This window comes from Myotis nattereri (genome assembly GCF_964212035.1).
Source record: "Myotis nattereri genome assembly, chromosome: 12".
In the NCBI taxonomy this organism is placed as follows: domain Eukaryota; kingdom Metazoa; phylum Chordata; class Mammalia; order Chiroptera; family Vespertilionidae; genus Myotis; species Myotis nattereri.
Window position 1 is genome coordinate 66238273 of NC_138087.1, and position 18819 is coordinate 66257091.

The following is an 18819-nucleotide window of genomic DNA, read 5'->3' on the forward strand; positions in this document are numbered from 1 at the left end:
ATTTACTTCTGATGTATGGTTATTATCTCCATAGGGTTGACTTTTCCAGTTTTCAGCTTCGCCTGACTTATTACAGGAGCAATAAACATTTCACAGTCAGGGGCCGGACGCAGGAGGCGGCCCAGCGTGCTGGCTGCTCTGGCCCGCGGCGCCGCTGGGCGGGGGACCTGGGGCTCGGCGATGGGTGTGGGCCAGGGGGTGCGCCCCAGGCCGCGCAGAGTGGGGTGCGCCGTGGGGACCACAACTCCCAGGCGCCCGCGCGCCCGGCTCGCCACCACCACGTGACCGCCAGGCCCAAGTCACAGTCGCGGCAGCTGCAGGACGGACTCGGGACCGGGAGTCCGGAGCGGGCAGGTCGGTGCCCAGCGCACCCCCAGCGCGCTCACCATGGAGGTGAGTCTGGGCGCCGCCGAGAGGAGCGGACGCGGGGTAGGCGGCTGGGGCCGGGCCCCTCGAGCAGCAGTGCCCGGCACCCCGAGTGCCCGCCGCCCCTGGCCAAGGGCTGGTGAAGGGGGTGTGTTGGAAGCACTGTCAACAGCGAGAACACGGTTGGGGAGACGCGAGAGGTAGGGCTGGAGGTGGCTTTGGGGTTTTATTTGTCCCTCCTGCTGGGGGTCGGTCCGACTGAACCAGGGGTTGTTGAGCTCCAGCTGTGGAGCAGCTGAGGGTGGGGGCGCAGTGGGCGAAGACAGGCGAGTCCGGGGATCCCCTGCCCAGGGCGCACTGCCTTGGGGTGACTCCGGGAAGGCTCGCAGGGGGAGGGGAGCCCGGTGCATTACAACCTGTGACCGGGCGCACACTTTCGGGCACAGGTTCGTGATCTGATTCTTGTGTGTGTGTGTGTGTGTGTGTGTGTGTGTGTGTGTGTGTGTGTGTATGTGTGTATGTGTGTTGGGGGGTTGGGGGGTTGGGGGGGAGGGAGAAACAGCAACCAGACCCAGATCCTTTCCAACCTCCCGACACTTGCAGAAATAGCGTTTCAGACAAACTGGGGGGGTTTTTGGTGGTTTTTTTTGTTTGTTTGTTTTTGGTAGAGTTCACCTGGGCTGGAGAGGATGACAGCTTGTGAAAGACCCTTTGGTCTTTGAAAAAACCATCTCGTTTTCTTCCTCCGTGAAGAAGGTCATAGAATTTAAGAACCAGGAAGGCGACACAGATCATTTAGTCAAACGCCCTCCCCCACCGCCTGCCGGTTCTCTAAAAGGAGAAATAGATGGGAAGGGCTTGTGGAAAGTTCCCCCGCCAGCCCCAGCCGCAGGCAGGACAGGGACCTTGACGTCCCCCTTACACTCTTTGGTTTATACATGAGGGAGCTTTTCTCAGAGTGTAGCTAACTCCAGACGAGAAAACACAGACCAAAACAAGTCCCCGGATTGCTCTCTTCACCACAGCCGCTCCCTGCCCAGGGTGGGGCGCTGACTACAACACAGATAAACGTCAAACCCAGCTGCAGGAGGCTGAGATTCCTCCTAAAAGCGAAACGAGAGTAGAGCCCTGCCCCTGCACGCCCGACCGAAGTGTTCTGTGGGGCCCACGTCATGCAGATTTGAAACTTTTCCTGCAGTGAAAAGGCGAAGGTGGGTGAGGCTTTGTCCCTCCTGAGCTCCTCACTCCCAGGTGAGGCACAACCAGACCCTTGGGTGGGCACTTCGAGGTTGGAACATACTGGACGGTCTGTCTTCCCCTGACTGCCTCCTGCTCTTCCTGCTTCAGCAGGTGTCCTAGCCACCTGCCTCCCTAGCGGGGTTCCGTGTCTCCAGGGGGTTTTGTCCCCAGCACTCCCCAGAAGGCCTCCCCCGTTCCTCCCTCTCGCTGACTACATACACCAGTGGTTCTCAACCTTCCTAATGCCTCGACCCTTTAATACAATTCCTCATGGTGTGGTGACCCCCAACTATAAAATTATTTTTGTTGCTACTTCATAATTGTAATGTTGCTACTGTTATGAATCATAATGTAAATATCTGATATGCAGGATGTATTTTCATTGTTACAAATTGAACATAATGAAAGCATAGTGATTAATCACAAAAAACAATATGTAATTAATTATATATGTGTTTTCCGATGGTCTTAGACGACCCCTGTGAAAGGGTCGTTCGACCCCCAAAGGGGTCGTGACCCACAGGCTGAGAACCGCTGACATACACCATTGTAATGACCTGTTCACGTCCCTCTGCCCTAATAGACCAATAGCTTCGTGAGGACCAAGGACTTGTCTCACCCATCCCTGTATCTCCAGTCTCTGCACCCCTAGCACTACCAAAGTAAATGTTTGTTGGTTGAATTAATTTCACTGTTTGTGGGTGTTCAGGTCTAGCCATCTGGGGCACCTGAGAGCGCTGGCCCAGGCCCAAGGATGATAGAAGGAACACAGTTAGGGAAGGTCACTGACTCGCCACTGGGAGCATTCCAGTCGTGCCAACTCCTTGATCAAGTGAACTCAGAGAAGGAGGAGGGCTACCTCCTCCCCTGCCCCCTCAGCAGGGACTGTGCCTCGGGCGCCTGCTAAATTGAATGCAACTCCAGCATAAATGGAATTTTACAGGATTGTTTGTACCTGTGCCTGTTTGCATATCTTTTGTGAACATTTTGCCATGTCAACAAATATGCTTTTTGTAATCTTAACAAGGGATATCTCTGCATGGGGCTCAAATGATTTTTACTTTCTTTTGGGTACTGTTTTTACATTGAACAAGTATCACTTTCAAATCAGGGGGATAAAAAGCTAGTTTTATTTTTCAGTTCTTCAACCTGATTTTTAAAAACCTGCCTAGGTTTCCGTTTCCTTCTGATGAGGTCTTGAATAAGTCCCTTCCCCTCCTGGGCTCAGTTTCCCCATCTGGAAATGAGATGTGGGAGCGAGGAGCTAGAGTTGGACTAGATCAGTGTTTTTCAGCAAAGCTCAGACCCCTCTCTCCTCTACACCCTGTGTTTTATATAGTGGAGTTATAAGGAAGATTTTTTAAAAATATGTTTTTTAAATATGTTTTTATTGATTTTTAGAGAGGGATTGATAGAAACCTGGATGAGAAAAATATTCATTAGCTGTCTCCTGCACGCCCCTTACGGGGGATTGAGCCCAAAACCTGGGTATGTGCTTTGACCAGGAATGGAACTTGTGACATCTTGGTTCATGGATCGATACTCAACCACTGAGCCACACCATAAGGAAGATTTTATTTGCCAATGTTCCCTTTTATTTGCCAATTGGGGGGTGGGGGGGGCATTGAAAACCACGGGACTAAAAAAAAACTCTCTGAGAAAATAAATAAAATAGATTTAAAAGTTCTCATCACAAGAAAAAAATAATTATAACTATGTATGGTGATGAATGTTAACTCTTATATTGTGATTATTTTGCAATTCATACACACATTGAATCATTATGTATACCTGAAAATAATATAATAATATATGTCAATTATATCTCAATGGAAAAAAAACTCTCTGTGGATACTTCTAGCTCTGACATTTGAGGGTTCTAATATTTGGCCATTGTCTTAGAAGGGAAAGGCCCAGCTCAGCCAGGATCTCCTTAGCGGGATGAACACTGAATGTTTGCAGAGCTACTGCTTCTGGCTGTGACTAGAGGGGAACTTCCCTTCTCTGAGAGGATGAACCTAATTGATCCATCTGGCTTTCATCTTGCCAAACACAGCCATTAAGCCTGGTGTGGCCACTTGGAATCACCGTCCAGTTCCCAGCCCATAGCACAGGCAGCATGGTTACTGGAATGCACCAGCTTGGCATCTAACTAGATCGGGCTGGAATCCCAGCTCGGCCAAGTTAATGGGTCTAATTGTCCCTGTCACACAGAGCACTGCTGTGAAATGAGATAATGTATGGAAAGCCCTGATGCCACCTGGAACAGAGGGAGGCCCAGGTGCTCTTTGAGGAGAGCATTCAGACAGGCACTACTGCATGTCCATTGCTTCTACCTTCACTGTTTCCGTAAGACTGTGAGCTCATGGAGGACAGACCCATTGACCTTTGTCCATAACGTTGACCATAGAATCGGGCTCAGCAGATGTTCAGGGAACTAGTGGAGAGATGTGGAGTACAGGTTGAAGACAGCTGCCCGTTGGCCCCTCCACGATACATACCACTGGAGCAGATGGCGTGGCCCTGGGAGTAAGAAGCCATTGTTCCTCAGACTGGCGCTTCCCATTGGGTTTGGAGGGCACTGGAGGGACATCTCAGCCTGATCCGAGAGCACTGTGCCCTGGCTGGCCCAGTGGGGATGGGCACCCCACACCTCACTTCTACCTGGAGCAGGGCCAGCTCAGTTATGGCTGTGCCGCTGACCCACTGCAGGACCTTGGGCAAGTCCCTGCCCTGTGTGGCCACAGTTGGCCCGGATGACCATGGGCCCTCTAGCACTTAAGTGCCATGACACCATTTTTCTGGGTCTTTAGAAGAGAATGCTGGAGAGTACTAGGGACCACAATTCCCATTGCCCTAGGCCCGCTGTGATGCAGACTCCCTTCTCTTTCAGATGCATTTCTTCTTCTCAGATAAGGTGGTGCTTCTGTTTGATTTCTGGAATGTCCACAGCCCTGCAGGTAAGCATTGGGAAGCCTTCCAGCTTCAGGCAAGGGAGAACCTGGGTTCTTTATTGGTGTAAGTCTGACTCCTCTCGCATAAACATCGAGTGGGAACTTTGCATTTATGATTCTGTTTGCAACCACTGCCTTTCAGATTGCAAAGGGCTCCATTTTCTCACTGATCCTCACAAAGGCCCAGAGCAGCGGTTCTCAACCTGTGGGTCGCGACCCCTTTGGCGGTCGAACGACCCTTTCACAGGGGGCGCCTAAGACCATCCTGCATATCAGATATTTACATTATGATTCATAACAGTAGCAACATTACAGTGAGGAAGTAGCAATGAAAATAATTTTATAGTGGGTCACAACATGAGGAACTGTATTTAAAGGGCCAGAAGGTTGAGAACCACTGGCCCAGAGAGAGGCCAGGGATGCAGTTTTCCCCTCTATTACAGGGAAGAAACTGAAGGTAGATTTAAAGTTGTGAGCACACAAAGCACAGAATTTGTTCTTTTTTTATTATTTATTAATTATTATATTACTAAAGGCCCAATGCAAGGGCTCAGCCCTTGCAGCCCAGGCTTAGTCTGGAAGGTCGTTCAGCTGTTCAGTCTAATTAGCATATTAGCTCTTTATTATATAGGATTTTCCATATGAACAACTAGAAACCTACTTTTGCTCCATCCTATATTTTGTATCCCTAGATTTTGTATCCCTAGAAGGCTCTTCAGGGTATTACTAACAGAGGCTGCTCTGGGGAGAATTGGAGTTTGGGAGACTGGGCTGGGAAAAAAACTTACTTTTCACTGCAAACCCTTTTGCACTGTTTGAATTTATTACCATGTGGTGTAATTACTTGTAATTATATATTTTAAAAACCTGCCTCTTTCGGAGATGATTTCCTCCTGGGAGCCCAATAAAGTCCTAGTGTACAATAGAAGTAGCAATTAGCAATTAATTTTACACAGCAGCTCTAATAAGCACTTAACGTTTTGGTAAAATAATTTATTGGGGTTTCCCATTATTATGAAAGTAATACACACAGTAGAAACTTTGGAAAATTACTTGAGACTAAAAACCTCCTATATCTGAATTTGCTGAGATCATTATGCTCCTTTGTTGTAAATCTTTCCTTCCTCCAGACTTCTCTGTGTACTGCACTTAGACAGGACCTTGCTGTACTGCTCTTCCCTTAACGAGAAGTCCTGATAGATTTGTGCCGCCTGCTGGAGGAGCAGCTGGGGGCGGTGGTGTATGGCTTCTTCACTCTCGGCCCTGGCTTGTTCAGGCAGATACTCTTCTTGATCTCAGAGCCACAGTCCAGTGGGCCAACCCTACCAAGAAAGGTCTGGGAGGGGAAAGACACAGGGAGATGGAGTGGACTCAGAGGGGATGGGTGGAGGTGCTTTCTGCCACCTGACAGGTCCCTGGGAAGCTGCGGGGAGGGGAGCAGTGCTTGCCTGGCCAGGTCTCTGTAACTCTGCATCCTTTGACAGGCATGGCCCTTTCCGTGTTGGTGATCCTGCTCCTGGCTGTGCTGTATGAAAGCATCAAGTTTGGCAAAGCCAAGCTACTCCACCAGAGCCTGGTGAGCACGCCCACCTCCACCAGCCAGCAGCGCGAGGAGACAGACCAGGGTTCTTCTTCAAGCTCAGAGTTACCCCCAGTCAGCAGACCCGGCCTCAGGTAACAGACACGGGGTGTGGGAAATGGGCAGAATACCCACCTTCACCTGGAGCGGTGGGGTGGGCCCAGAGGACATTAACCCCAAGGCTCAGAAAGGAAATGGAGGCCTCAGGAAGGACCAGGACTTGTCAAAGTGCTTAGTTAGTAAGTAGCGAGGTGAACTAGAGCCCAGATCTCCAGCTGCCCAGGCCAGAACTCGCTGTATGAACGGCCACTTGGGAGGCTCGGAACTGGCACAGGCCTCAGTCCAGCAACAGGGGTGTCCACCCAGCCCTCCCCTAAATCTCATTAGGCTCCCTCAGGTCACTAAGGCTTACAAACCCAGGATGGGATCTGCAGCTGTCCCCACAAATGGTTAAGAACTGCTGTCAGCAATGCATCCACATGGGTGGGGGAGCAAGCAGCCTCTCTGTCCTGTCCTTTTGTCCCTTCCCATCCTGCTAGGGCAACCATTTGGGATCCCAATTCTTACCATTGTAACACTGCTCCCCACCACAGATTCAGAGGGGAAAAGCCACATTGATGCAAATGACCTTATATTATCTCTACCAGACAGGATAGATTACATATCTCATTTTCCCTTTTGGCCTAGGATTCCAGAAAGCTCAGAACTAAGTAGAGAAGTGATTGTCCCAGGCTCCTTGGACAAGTCCCTCTCTATCAGTGGTTTCTGATATGTCTCTTTAAAAAGAAAGCTCTCCTGGGTTCCGCATACAAATTACAAATAAGCTGGTTCTGTAATCTCTCCCTACTTCCTGATACCAACCCCTGGCTGTCGGCTCGTTACCAACATTAACTTGCCTCTCCTTTTTATCTAGGTGGTTCTTGTGTCACTTTGGCCAGTCTCTAATCCACATCGCTCAGGTGGTCATTGGCTACTTCATAATGCTGGCGGTAATGTCCTACAATGCCTGGATTTTCCTTGGCGTGGTCCTGGGCTCGGCTGTGGGCTACTACCTAGCCTACCCGTTGCTCAGCATAGATTAGCTGGCAAGGGCTGTGCAGGCACTGAGGGCTGGAGAAAGCTGAGGCTCTCCTCTTCCAGACATTGTACTTCCAGGCCTAAGCCTCCTTTTGCTTTGATAAATGTTCCTCGCCTCACTCGCCGCTCCTAGAAACTTCCAGCTGAAGCAGGCACTCGCTCCCTGGAGTTCAGATGCCATTGCAGCCACCTCTCCCAGACAGCCCAGGCCTGGTCTTGTGCCTTAGGAGGCTGCTGTGGCCAGCAGGAGAATGGAGAGAACAGAACCCAGGGGCTTATCTGTGACTCAAAACTTAAGAATTTCCAAAGATCTTCAAGACAGGGGGATGGGTTCTGGGTGAAGGACGTGGAACCCAGGTACCCTTTGCTCTCCTGATTTGTGCCTTACCCACAGGAGCATCTTCCATTGGACTTCCTGACCCCCTCTGTCTTTGGGGGACAGAGACCAAGCTGGCTCCTTTTCTCACCCTTCTGCCTTGGGAACCTGTGAAGATTGTCTCTTCTATGGGTCATGCCGATAGATTGATTTTTCACTTTTTCCCACCGAACTCTTGGTTAGCAATTTTGCACATTAATACAAAACAAAACTTTTAGTGAAATGGTTTCATTTTATTCATGATGGATGGCAGCATCTGCTGGGACCTGTTTCCCTTTTTGGCGGGAGAGTGGCAGTAGATAAAAGTAGATGAAAGCAGGACTGTGATCAAGGCTCCTGTGGACAGTGAGCTCCTCCCACAGTCTGCACTGCTGGCGGGAGGAAGACAGTCCAATGGCTTTAGGTGCCTTGGGGCTCTTCATGGCCTTAATGCCTCCTTTTATCCAATCCTCCTTTTATGCAGAACAGATAACTGCACTGAACAATACTTAATTTTTATTTATTTATTATGTACTGCTCACCCATAACAAACACGATTCATTCACTGAGTAAGTCATGGGGGAGGGGGAGGGTTGACTAAAGATGCAATAAGCAGTCAAACCAAAGCATCACACTGGTAAAGTGAGCCGGGAACCTCCAGATATTGGAACCTCGTCACTTTACAGAGAAGGAAACAAGACCCAGGGAGAGAAAAGCACTGCTGTGACTGTAACGGCTACGCTCAGGTGCCTCTGGGCTAGATGCAAGATGGTCTTAAGCTTTGGGAATTAAAAACGAAATGCATTTTAATAAATATATATTTTTAATTAGTGTGTGACTCATCTTGTTTCTCCTTATTCAAACAGCACCCGTAACCCTTACAACAACTGCAGGAGCGGAGTGAGCAAATGGAGCAGGTAGTAGGGCTGTCTAAGGACTGAGTGTCCATCTGCTATGAAGACAACCCTGTGCTCAGGGAAGCCCAGCCCTGAAACACTGGGCCCACAGGCAGGCGCTCCACAATACCAGCCTGGTCAACAGTCATTCTTCTTTTTTTCAATCCTCACCTGGGGATATGTTTATTGATTTTAGAGAGAGAGGGAGGGAGAGAGAGATTTAGATCAGTTGCCCCCAGGATGTGCCTCGACCGGGGATTGAACCTGCAACCTAGGTATGTGCCCTGACCAGGAACCAAACTCAAAACCTTTTGGTGTACGGGATGATGCTCCAACCAAATGAGCCACCTAGCCAGGGCAACAGTCATGCTTTTGTTCATGTAACAAATAGAGATCGGGTGCCATGAGAAAAATAGTAACTGTAACATGGACTATAAATACCTGTGTTGGCACAATTATTACCACCTTCTTTCCCTGAGGGCAGAAGCAAAAAATATATATCAAAACCAAGATTTAATTGACAATAAGAAGTAACTCTAACATAGGACAGTATGTGATGCCTTCAGTACACTCCCCACACTTGCAGGGAATTGGAAAGCTGCTGATGTCACAGCAGGTGTAAGATTTCCAAAGTCCAGTGTAGTCTTGCTGATGGAGCTTCACACATCCATTTATATGTCCTGACCAGCTGGACTCCCTTCTCAGTTTGCAACCTGCCAGTTTGATACAGTATCTTTACAGTAAGTGGCAGAGCCAGACGGCCTGGCTGCCTCTCTAAGTGGGGATAACAGTGTCTTCTGCAAGGGTTGCTAGAGATGGGACAGTCTGTATAAAGTGCTCAACAACAGTGTCTGTTGTAACCAGGGCTGGTCAACGGTAGATCTCACTGCCGCCCAGCCCCGCGTGTGAGAGCAGGTTCAAAGCTGTCACCACAGAGGATGACCTCAGGCCAGGTAAAGTGGAATTCAGATTCCTGTCTTACCAACATTTAAAATCAGGCATTTTTATTAAAATTATTCTACTTTTTGAAGACTGGTTGCATGGTCTTGGAAAGATCTTTGAAGAAGTAAAAATACTTTCTCGCTCCTGTTTTCTTCATTGGTCTGGGCCCTGAGTTCAGGGGGAATGGAAGCTGCTCTCAAAGTGAAGTCTCTCAGGGGCCTTGAGGGATGGAATGTAGGACCTGCCACCTTCCCTGCATGACTTCCTAGGTGGACCAAACACTTAGGCGCGAGTGGATGACAGGACTGGTGCTCAGATAGCCACCATGCCCTAAGCCTTAATGCAGCTGGGATGAGCAGGGACAGCGGAGGGTGACTTTGTTCTGAAAGCCTCACGTCCCAGGGTTAGGTACCAAAGGGAATATGTCACCATGGTTTTATGCACATTAACTGACCCAGATCTGTTACAACGTCTACCCTCAGAGTCTCAGAGAGGAGCACAGACAGCCCTTAGAACCAAATTCAATTTCTCCCCAAGAGCTTGAGTCAAGTTTGATTATATATATTTATTTTTGTTTGGTTAATTTCAAAGATTTAAGGCAGAGAAAGGTAATGTGCCAGGAGTGCAGGCAAGGCTGTTAACTGGGGTTTAAAAGGTGTAACCCATCCTTGGTTCTACCAGGGAGACTGCACCCCAGGCGCCAGGTCCTATTGCTGGGGCACAGTTGAGTGTTGGGAGGCAGATGGAAGAGGCCTCCCCATAGCAGTCTGAGTTAGTGAAGAGAATAAACGGCTTGGGAGGACAGGACTCTTGTAGGTAACTGACTGGAGGGGAGCCTACCAGCCCTTCCTTCAAATGGGACTCTGAGGCAGGACCAGGTCGGCTGTTGACAACCCCAGCATTCTGAAGACTGGCTCACACTCCTCTTCACCCAGCCAGGTGGGGGCTCAGAAGTTAGCTAACTCAGATGGTCTGAGTTACTGTCCTCAGAATGCTCACCTTCACCTCACCCTGTGGCTCACGGAGACCCAGGGCTGGCTGTGCAAAATCATGCTTAGGGAAGGTTCAGTAGAGAAACCTTTGTATCAGTTTCCTGGGTCTTCACCCCAGCCAGTCAATGTCATCGTCATCATCATCATCTCCAAAAAGGGGTGTTGGGGGCGGGCGTCCCTTCATGCTCTGACAAAACAGGAAAAAGGAGTCAGTCCTCACTTGTTCCTGCACCAGCGGGGCTTCCCGCCTGTGTAAGGTGAAGTGAGTCAACATCCGTCGGAATAAAGGTTGGAAAGAAGGGAGTTGGTTAGAGTTTTACTAAGAGGACCAACCCTGAGGCCAGCAAACCTAGGCTTCCAGATAAAGCTGAGACAAGCTGGCAGAGAAGGGAGAAAAATCTTTCAACAGAAACGAGAAGACCAACTTTGTTTGGCTAATTTTGTCATTTATTTGTGAAATACATGTATTGATTTGACAGGTTTCCGCTCATGCAGTAACAACATATTTCGTGTGGAGAAAGAAGGGTTGAAGGGGAGAGATGGAAGTAGGAGAAGAAACAGAGCAGAGCGGCCTTAAGGGAGGAGAGGCTGCAGGAGGATGAAGGGAGGTTGGCAAGGTTGCAATCACACTTGAAAAAATGATGCTGTGGCCTAACGTGGCCTGTCTGGCTCTGAACATGGCCCCATCCTTTGAGAGAGTTGAATTTAGAGGTATGGCCATATTACTAGGTGCAGAATCCCAAGTGATGAAGCAAGCCTAGAACGCAGGGCCACAGCCTCCCACTCCCCTGGTCTCACTGGCCCCTCTTCCACTCTCTCTGACCAGGAAGAGGGTAAGGGGAATTCACAGGCCACAGAGGAAACGCCCCCCACTTTTCATGACTTGAGCTCCCGGCCTTTTCCTTCTGCATTGGCAAGAAACAGGTCCTATGGGGGTAGCAGGGATTGATACTGGAGACAGACACAAACTGAGTATTCTCTACCAAGGTACTTTCTGCTCCAGTGAGCTACTCTGACCCAGAATCTGTCTTCACAGGGCCAGCCAAAGGGTCAGAGGTCCATCCCCACCACCGACTAATGGACCTTGTCCCTCTCTCTGGGCATCAATCAAGTGATCTCCAAACCCTGACAGTACAGGGTTTTAACATGGGGCTCACTGCTTCGGTTTTGTTCCGGCTAAAATTCTGGCTCTACGTTTACCAGTTCTATCACCCTGGGCCAGCTCTATAGCCTGGGACATGTCACTTAATCTTCCCGAGCCTGGGTCCTCTTTTCTATAAAATGGGATAAAAGTGCAGACCTCACTGGATTAGCAGAAGATCAAATGAGAATGTCTGAGAAGTAGTTTTCAGAATACCCAGGAAATAGAAGTTGCTACTAATAGAAGTATTAATATCAATACCAATAATATACTGCTTATAATATACTAGTAATATAGTTGGGATAATAAAATATTCCAACTATATTCAGGGCAGTCACTTGGAATATGCAATTGGTATTTTGGTTCCTTTTTTTTTTTTTAAAGTACAGAATTTGTATTCAGAATTCTCAAATGAAAGTTTAATTCTTGGAAAGAAGGGTTAATGGGAGGAACTGGGGCACATTTCCCAAAGGAACGCAAGCAGGAGGAAAAGGCTGTGGTACATGAGAGCTGGACCCCAGCTCTGTCACTGCCATTTTCCCAAGGTTCTGGCAAAAGGGAAAACGCACCCTGGCTGATACACGAGGGGAGAGAATTTGCCCCCATTCACCTCATTTTCTGTTCCTGGGATAGGCTGAGGCTAAGCTGACCTGTGCTCCACCCCACGTTTCACTCTAGTAAATTCCCACGGCAGCAGGCAAAATGTCCCAGGGACAGGCACGGCTGCCTCAGCAGCGCAGCGGGGACAGCGGGCGCAGGAACCGGGGCTCTGACCAGGCCCCATCAGCCACTGCCCCCCTGGCCTCTGCTCGGGAGCTTTGTAGCTCAAGGCTATGCCTCAGCACTCAACCCATTTTCTGCCCAGGAATCTGGTGAGGACACAAGGCAGCAGGCTGGGTGTGGGCTGAGGAAGCAGAGAATGCTCAGAAACTGGTGGTCCTAGGAGGAGCCTGAGGGTTTAGTCCTAGCTCTGCCGTTAAGTCATTCTGTGGCTTCAGGTAAATAAATCATCTGTCTGAGCCTGAGTCTCTTTGTCAATGAACAAGGATGCCAGACATGACAATCTTCAAAGTCCTCTCCAATTCTTAAATATAAATAATACCCTACTGGATCTGAGAAAACCTGAGGCATTAGCATTCTAATATAGTTCTAATCAGCCCAACTTTCCTCACTTACAGTGAAAACCACTCCTGCCTGGAGAGAGATTGTGGTCCTTGTTCAAGAGTAAAGTGGTACCTGCCCATCCCCATTATGCTTACAGAGCTGCCCCCTCCCCGCCCCCCGCCCGCTCCCACAGGGCCCTGCACACAGAGCCCAGGGAGTGGGCCACCAACAGACTCCATTTCTCTTCTCAGAGCCAGTGGGGAAGAGCCCCCGGGTAGTGGTGTGAGGACTTGGCAGTGTGTGGGATCTCCTTACCACCTCATCTTCATCCTCCTCCTCAGACTGTGCTTTGGACTTTGGAACTTTCAGAGTTGCCCCTTTAAATAGTTCATCCTCTTCATCCCCAGAGAGACTGAAAGAAAAATCAAGAAAATCAAGTCACAGAAAATGTTCCTGCACTAGACACAGTGCCCACAGGCTCTGGGGTAAGAATCCGACAGCTGGGGTAACCACCCAGGAATTCCTCCCACACTGGCCTCCTAGCACTCGTGACTCCCTCCATAACCTACAGGCTGAGAGAACTTTCAAAGCTAATAAATCAGAGCAAGTCACTCTTCTGCTTAAATCCCTTTAACCACTTTTCACTGTACTTATAAAGTCCAAACTTCTAACAGTAACACAAAATCTCCTACGGCCTAGTTTCCCAACATCAGCTTACCAGCCCTCTCCTACTTCTTTTAGTTCCTGTGTCACATCCCCTCCGTCCGCAGAGCCTTTGCATGTGCTGTTCTCGCCTTCTGCAAGCTCTTCCTTCCCATCCTTCAGGTCTCAGTTTAAATGCTACCTTCTCAAAATCCATCCTGACCACCCCACCTAAAGTAGAATAACTTGCCCTTTATTTTCTATTCTACACCCAGTTTCTTTTTTTCAGTATTTACACTTTCATAACAGTCCCCACTAGACTGTAAGCTCCTTATCTTAAGAACCAAATCTGCTTTGCCTACCACACTACCACAGGGCTTACAGAGCCTTTGATAGTAGGCATCACTGAATACATATATGAATGCATGAATGAATGAAAAAGTGATTCAGTCCATCAGTCAGTCTCTGAGGGATGAACTGCCAGTTCTAGAAAAACCAGCGACAACCTTGCAGCCGCCTTGTCCCTGAAACTGCTCAAGGGGACATACCTGGAATGCTGAGAAGAGTGGTTGGGTCCAAGCGCTGCCCCTGCAGCTACAGAACCTGCTTCTGTGCTTGACAGCTCCTTGGAGGGACCAGCAGAACTAGTGACATCTTCCTCTTTCTTAAACTCTGGAGGCTGAGACTCTCCTCCTGGACTTTCAGGCTCCAAGGACAGTGGGTCGTCCCCCTTTTTAGGGTCTAAAGTCAGGGACAGTCTCGTGGAGCTTTCTCGCTCCCCAACACAGGCATTTCCCAATGGGCTGGCAGCAAGTGCCTCCTCAAACTCAGAGTCCACAGTTATAGGGCCTGGAGGCTCAGGGGGAACTGAAGTCGGGGGCCCCAGAGCTCTATGAGGGGGGATGCAAGCCAGTTTGGGTGGGAGCGAATCATCTTTTATCTCTGCGAGCACCTCTGCTCCTGTGGACTTCCCTTCCCTTCTCTGTGCATCCTCCTGGGGGGTGAGGAGGGCCTGAGGAGGCAATGGGTCAGCTTCCTTGACTACCTGCTCCGTCTGCACCAAGTAGGACTCCTGCCTCTCCCTACTTAGGGGTGCTTGAGACAGCTCAGAACTGGCTGAGACCGACTGCTCCTGGGAAGGGCTCTGAGGTTGCTCTTTTTCTTCTTCTTCTTCCTCGTCTTCATTGCTGCTCTCTCCCGTCTCTGGCTCATGTTGGTTTAGCAGCTGAAGAGTCACCATCTGTTCAAAAGCCAAGCAGGAGATTATCACTGAGGGGAATGAGCAGGCACTCCTAGTTCTTCAGACCTTATAAACATCTAGTTCAAATGGCTTTGCTTCTTCCTCTCACAGGAGGCAGCCCCTACCTGTCCAGACAAAAGTCATTACAGGCATCTGAATTGATGATGAACAGTCTTGAATCATTTTTTATTCACGACCCCTTAGAACAGTGGTTCTCAACCTTGGCTGCATATTAGAATCACCTGGGAATCTTTTTAAAATCCTGATTTCTGGGCCCCATCCTCCGGAAATTCTGTCTCTTCATTACTAATGTTGTGGCCCCACCCCATAACAAAGAAACAGAATTTCCAGAGGATGAGGCCCAGAAATCAGGATTTTAAAAAGATTCGCAAGTGATTCTAATGTGCAGCCAAGGTTGAGAACCACTGCCTTAGAAGGTACTTAAGCAATGAGATCCCCATTTCAGTGCAACAATCTGCAGTTGGCTGTACCTTGATGGTATTCATGATGGTCCCCAGGATGGTCCTGCCATTATATGATTCTTCTAGCTCAAACTCTCCCCGCAGGGTCTGGAACACCTGGTTCATAATCTTCTTGACCTGAATGAAGATGTGAGGGGAGAAAACAGTACCAAAATGTATGCTGCACAAATCAAGGGATGAGGAATGCATATAAATTCCAGAGGGTTTGGAAGGCTAAAATGAAGCTTTCATAGAACTCTACAGCAGGACACAACTGGTCATGGACTCAGAGACTGAGGCAGTCACTGTGCAGAGGGAAATACCAAACAATGAGCAACTCTTGACAAAAGAGTTATCAAGGATGGCTAAGCTATGCCCAAGACAGCTCACAGACCATCTATTATTGCCTCCCTCCCACTGTGACCCCCACGAGAGCTCTGTGGGCTCCAGGATTAGTGGCTAGTGGGTGCTGGGCATACTCCCCACTCTTCTCCTGTGATTTAGGGGCACTTCCTGTATTTGTCAAAAATTCAGGATAGGGCCCATACGGTTTACCACAAAAGTGATAGGTTCCAAAGGGTTAACTTATAATTAAGTCAGATAAAAGGTGCATCACTAAAGCTAAAAAAGAAGTTATCAACACAACAAATGGGCCACATTCTTTCTGAATGCTTGGTATGACAGTTTGCTTCTTCAAAGTACCAGCTCACCTTCTCTGATGAGTCAGTGGCAACTTCAACCCCAGACATCTGCGACTTATTTTTCTCTATTTCCTTGATGTGCTGTTCATTTTGCTCTGTCAGGGTTGTGACTTGGGCCTGGAGGGCTAAACACTGCAAAAGAGACAGACTGTGCTTGTGGGCTGGACTACCAGATGGGAAATTCAGGAAACCCAGTGGGAGGATCGTCCTAAGCATCAAGTGTCAACCTCAGGTAGGTCTGCTGGTGTCCACACCCTCCACCCCCACACCATGCCTGCTGACTCAGAGCATCTACTTCCTCATCACTTAATCTCATCTCACAACTTCACCTCCTCTTTCCCAACAAGGTCACTTGCCTTGTTCCTAATCAGGTCAGGAATATAATGAAAAAAGGAGCTTATAAGTTTAGTCACATGGACATGTGAACATTGGACATTAAAAGCAACCTATTCACCTACAAGACTGCATTCATCATCTCTGAGTCAAAGATTTTCAACTGGATATTTTAAAGAAAGAAATTGACCTCTAGATATGGGGACTTGCATGCCATGACTCTAAGCCATCTCCTAGCTCGCTCTCTCCCTCTCATTTTTATGCCAAGATGATTCCACCACATCCAAGCTCCATCATATCTCGGTGCTTTTTTCCAGAATGTTATGTTGCCTCTTCACTTTACCAAAGCTACTTGGACTTCTTGGCTCTTCTCCCCTAGGTACCTCCTCTCTGGGCCTCATAGAACTTAATGCTCACCTTTGTTGCTCTATTGTCTCCCTTTCTTTTTTTTGAGATTCTAGAGGGCCAAGTTCTTTGTAAGCCTTTTCCCTACCAGTGTCTGGAACACAACTGGTAATCAATAAATACTCGCTTAATAAAAAGATCAAATAATAATGGAAAACATGCTTAGATACTAGTGCTGCTTTTTCTTTTAGCAGGTCACTCATCTGCCATCCCAAATAAATGCGAAATTTTACTGTGGAGAGTTGAACAAGTGTGATTTTGTTTTTAAGCTATTGGCATCTTTAGGATCAAAAGAAACAACAAGACTCAGACAACCTGTTTGTCTCCTATACCTGGGCTGCCTAAGCTGTTTGGCCCCGGGGAAAACGCCTACCTTTTCCTGCAGCTGGAGCAGCTTCTGCTGGCTGGCATCTCTCTGTGCACACACCTCCTGATACTGTTGAAGGTGTTCGTCCTTGGCAGAGGCCAACAGGTGTTCACATTTTGCTTCCCACTGGGTCCGCAGCTCAGCCTGTACTAGAGACAGCTGCCAAGAAAATGCAATCACTGTATCCTGGGGGTCCAGTTGCATCCAGAGAAGCCCATCTTTTGGAAGGCAAAAGAATAAGCTAATAACCGCTCACCTGCCTGCCTGCCTGATTGCCCCTAACAACTCTGCCTGCCTGCCTGTTCGCTCCTAACCCCTCTGCCTGCCTGCCTGATGCCCCTAACTGCTCCCCTGCCTGCCTGATCGCCCCTAACTGCCTCTGCCTGCCTGCCTGCCTGCCCCTAACTGTTCTCCCCTGCTGGACTGATAGCCCCTAACTGCCTCTACCTCAGCCCCTGTCACCGTGGCTTTGTCCGGAAGTTGTCCAGAAGACGTCTGGAAGACGTCTGGTCTAATTGGCATATTAACCTTTAATTAGTATAGGTTATCATACTATTTATTTGTATTATTTGTCTTTTTATTTTGTTATTATTTTGTATTCTTATTTATGATTTATCTTTTAGATGATAGCTGGCAATTTAACCTACTTTTGCCCAACCCTGTATCTGGATTGCGTTCTCCCATCTTTCTCCAAAGTGAGAGCACTGACTATGAGAAATGTCATCATAAAGGATAAAGAAACTAGAAACTTCTCTGAGCCCTTCATGCCTTCCTTTTATTTCCAAATTACCTGCTGTTTCCTATTACCTGCTCTGAAGCTGCTTGGTCTGTGGACACACGAGCCTTTTTCAAGAGCTGTCGAAGTTTGTCCAATTCCTCCTGGTATGACTTGCGAATTTCATCCATCTCCTCCTCAGCCTGACAGCGCTCTTGAGCTGACTTCTTTTTCCTTTCTGAGAGGTTCTTAGGAACAAGAGAACTATCATCAGCTCTAGCTGTTTAACAGAGGATAAATGGAGATGGTGGCAATGGTGACTGACCTCAATGAGTCCTTACTTCATTTCTAAAAACGATGCATTTTTTAGTTATTTTTCCCTATGTATTTACCATTCTTGGCTACTGGGGGGTTAGGAAAATTGGAACAAGGAGAAAAACAAGAGGTTTAACTACAATTCTATTAAGAGGTGGGGAATATCGCAACAGTGAAGTGGAGACTTTCATGCCCAATTGGTAAGAAAATAAATGGGTATACTCTCTTAGGTGGTGATTTGGCAGTCTTGTGAAAAGATTTCAAAATATGCACACCCAGAAATTCCACAAACTATAATTTATCTTAAGGAAATGATAAATCATGTTCATAAAGACTGTGTGCTACAAGGATCTATAACAATAAAAAACTGAAAACATCCACAAAATCAGAATTAATTGGTTAAAAAAACAAACACACTGATAAAAATCATAGAAGAAACTAAAAAATGGAGCCTAAAGATTTATCCTCTAAAAGGCACTAGGCCAAAAGGGCTTTCTTTACTAGAGAGTTTTACTGAAACCTCAGAAATAGTTTGTTCTTTTTATATTTAAACCATTCCAGAAAACAGAGAAGACAGAAATTTGCCTACTTTGTTCAATGGGGTTGAAATTACCCTGATATTAAAATTTTAACACAACAAAAGATACTATAAAGTTTAAAAACAGAAAACTAGAAAAATATTTGTGGCATCTATAACTGGCAAAGGATTAATACCCTTAATAGTGTTTACAAATCAAATATTATAATAGAAAAGAGGGCAAAGGAAAGAGGGCACAGAAAAAAACAAATAGGTATTAAATATATGAAAGCTTTACTACTAACAAAAATACATGTTAAAACAAGATAGCATATGTCACCTATCTGACTATAAAGATTAGAAAAACTTGATATATGCAGGTTTGAAAAAGGGATGGGGAAATGGTTTATGCACATAGTGCTGGAAATGTAAGCCAGCCCACTCTACTTTCTGATAACTTAGCAATATTTATTTTAAA

At 47.6% G+C, this 18819-nt stretch overlaps 2 protein-coding genes across 4 annotated transcripts in view; one reads left to right on the forward strand and one right to left on the reverse strand.

The window, feature by feature from the left end:
* The first annotated feature begins 306 nt into the window (after positions 1 to 306).
* SLC31A2 (solute carrier family 31 member 2) lies at positions 307 to 8407 on the forward strand. 2 transcript variants are annotated; one of them, XM_081103005.1, is made up of 4 exons: positions 307 to 393; positions 4499 to 4565; positions 6044 to 6233; positions 7052 to 8407. In XM_081103005.1, exons 1-4 carry the CDS (start codon positions 388 to 390, stop codon positions 7218 to 7220), a joined length of 432 nt encoding a protein of 143 aa, XP_080959131.1. In that variant the 5' UTR covers positions 307 to 387; the 3' UTR covers positions 7221 to 8407. The 2 variants fall into 2 exon arrangements, with proteins under 2 accessions (XP_080959131.1, XP_080959132.1); XM_081103006.1 differs by having other exon boundaries at positions 324 to 566.
* A 558-nt stretch (positions 8408 to 8965) lies between these two features.
* The window catches only part of FKBP15 (FKBP prolyl isomerase family member 15), a 54054-nt gene continuing 44200 nt past the window's right edge, over positions 8966 to 18819 (reverse strand). For both annotated transcript variants that reach the window (XM_081102997.1, XM_081102998.1), the window contains 7 exons: positions 17602 to 17757; positions 16801 to 16953; positions 15699 to 15821; positions 15019 to 15126; positions 13836 to 14527; positions 12961 to 13057; positions 8966 to 10587 (listed from right to left, as the gene is read on the reverse strand). In XM_081102997.1, the coding sequence (XP_080959123.1) occupies positions 10510 to 10587; positions 12961 to 13057; positions 13836 to 14527; positions 15019 to 15126; positions 15699 to 15821; positions 16801 to 16953; positions 17602 to 17757 (1407 nt within the window). In that variant the 3' untranslated portion in view covers positions 8966 to 10509. The remainder of the gene's footprint in view (positions 10588 to 12960; positions 13058 to 13835; positions 14528 to 15018; positions 15127 to 15698; positions 15822 to 16800; positions 16954 to 17601; positions 17758 to 18819) is intronic.

Coding starts and splice junctions, on each gene's coding strand:
- SLC31A2 (XM_081103005.1), top strand. Junction 4,566..6,043: donor GAATGTCCACAGCCCTGCAG/GTAAGCATTGGG, acceptor ATCCTTTGACAG/GCATGGCCCTTTCCGTGTTG. Junction 6,234..7,051: donor GTCAGCAGACCCGGCCTCAG/GTAACAGACACG, acceptor CTTTTTATCTAG/GTGGTTCTTGTGTCACTTTG.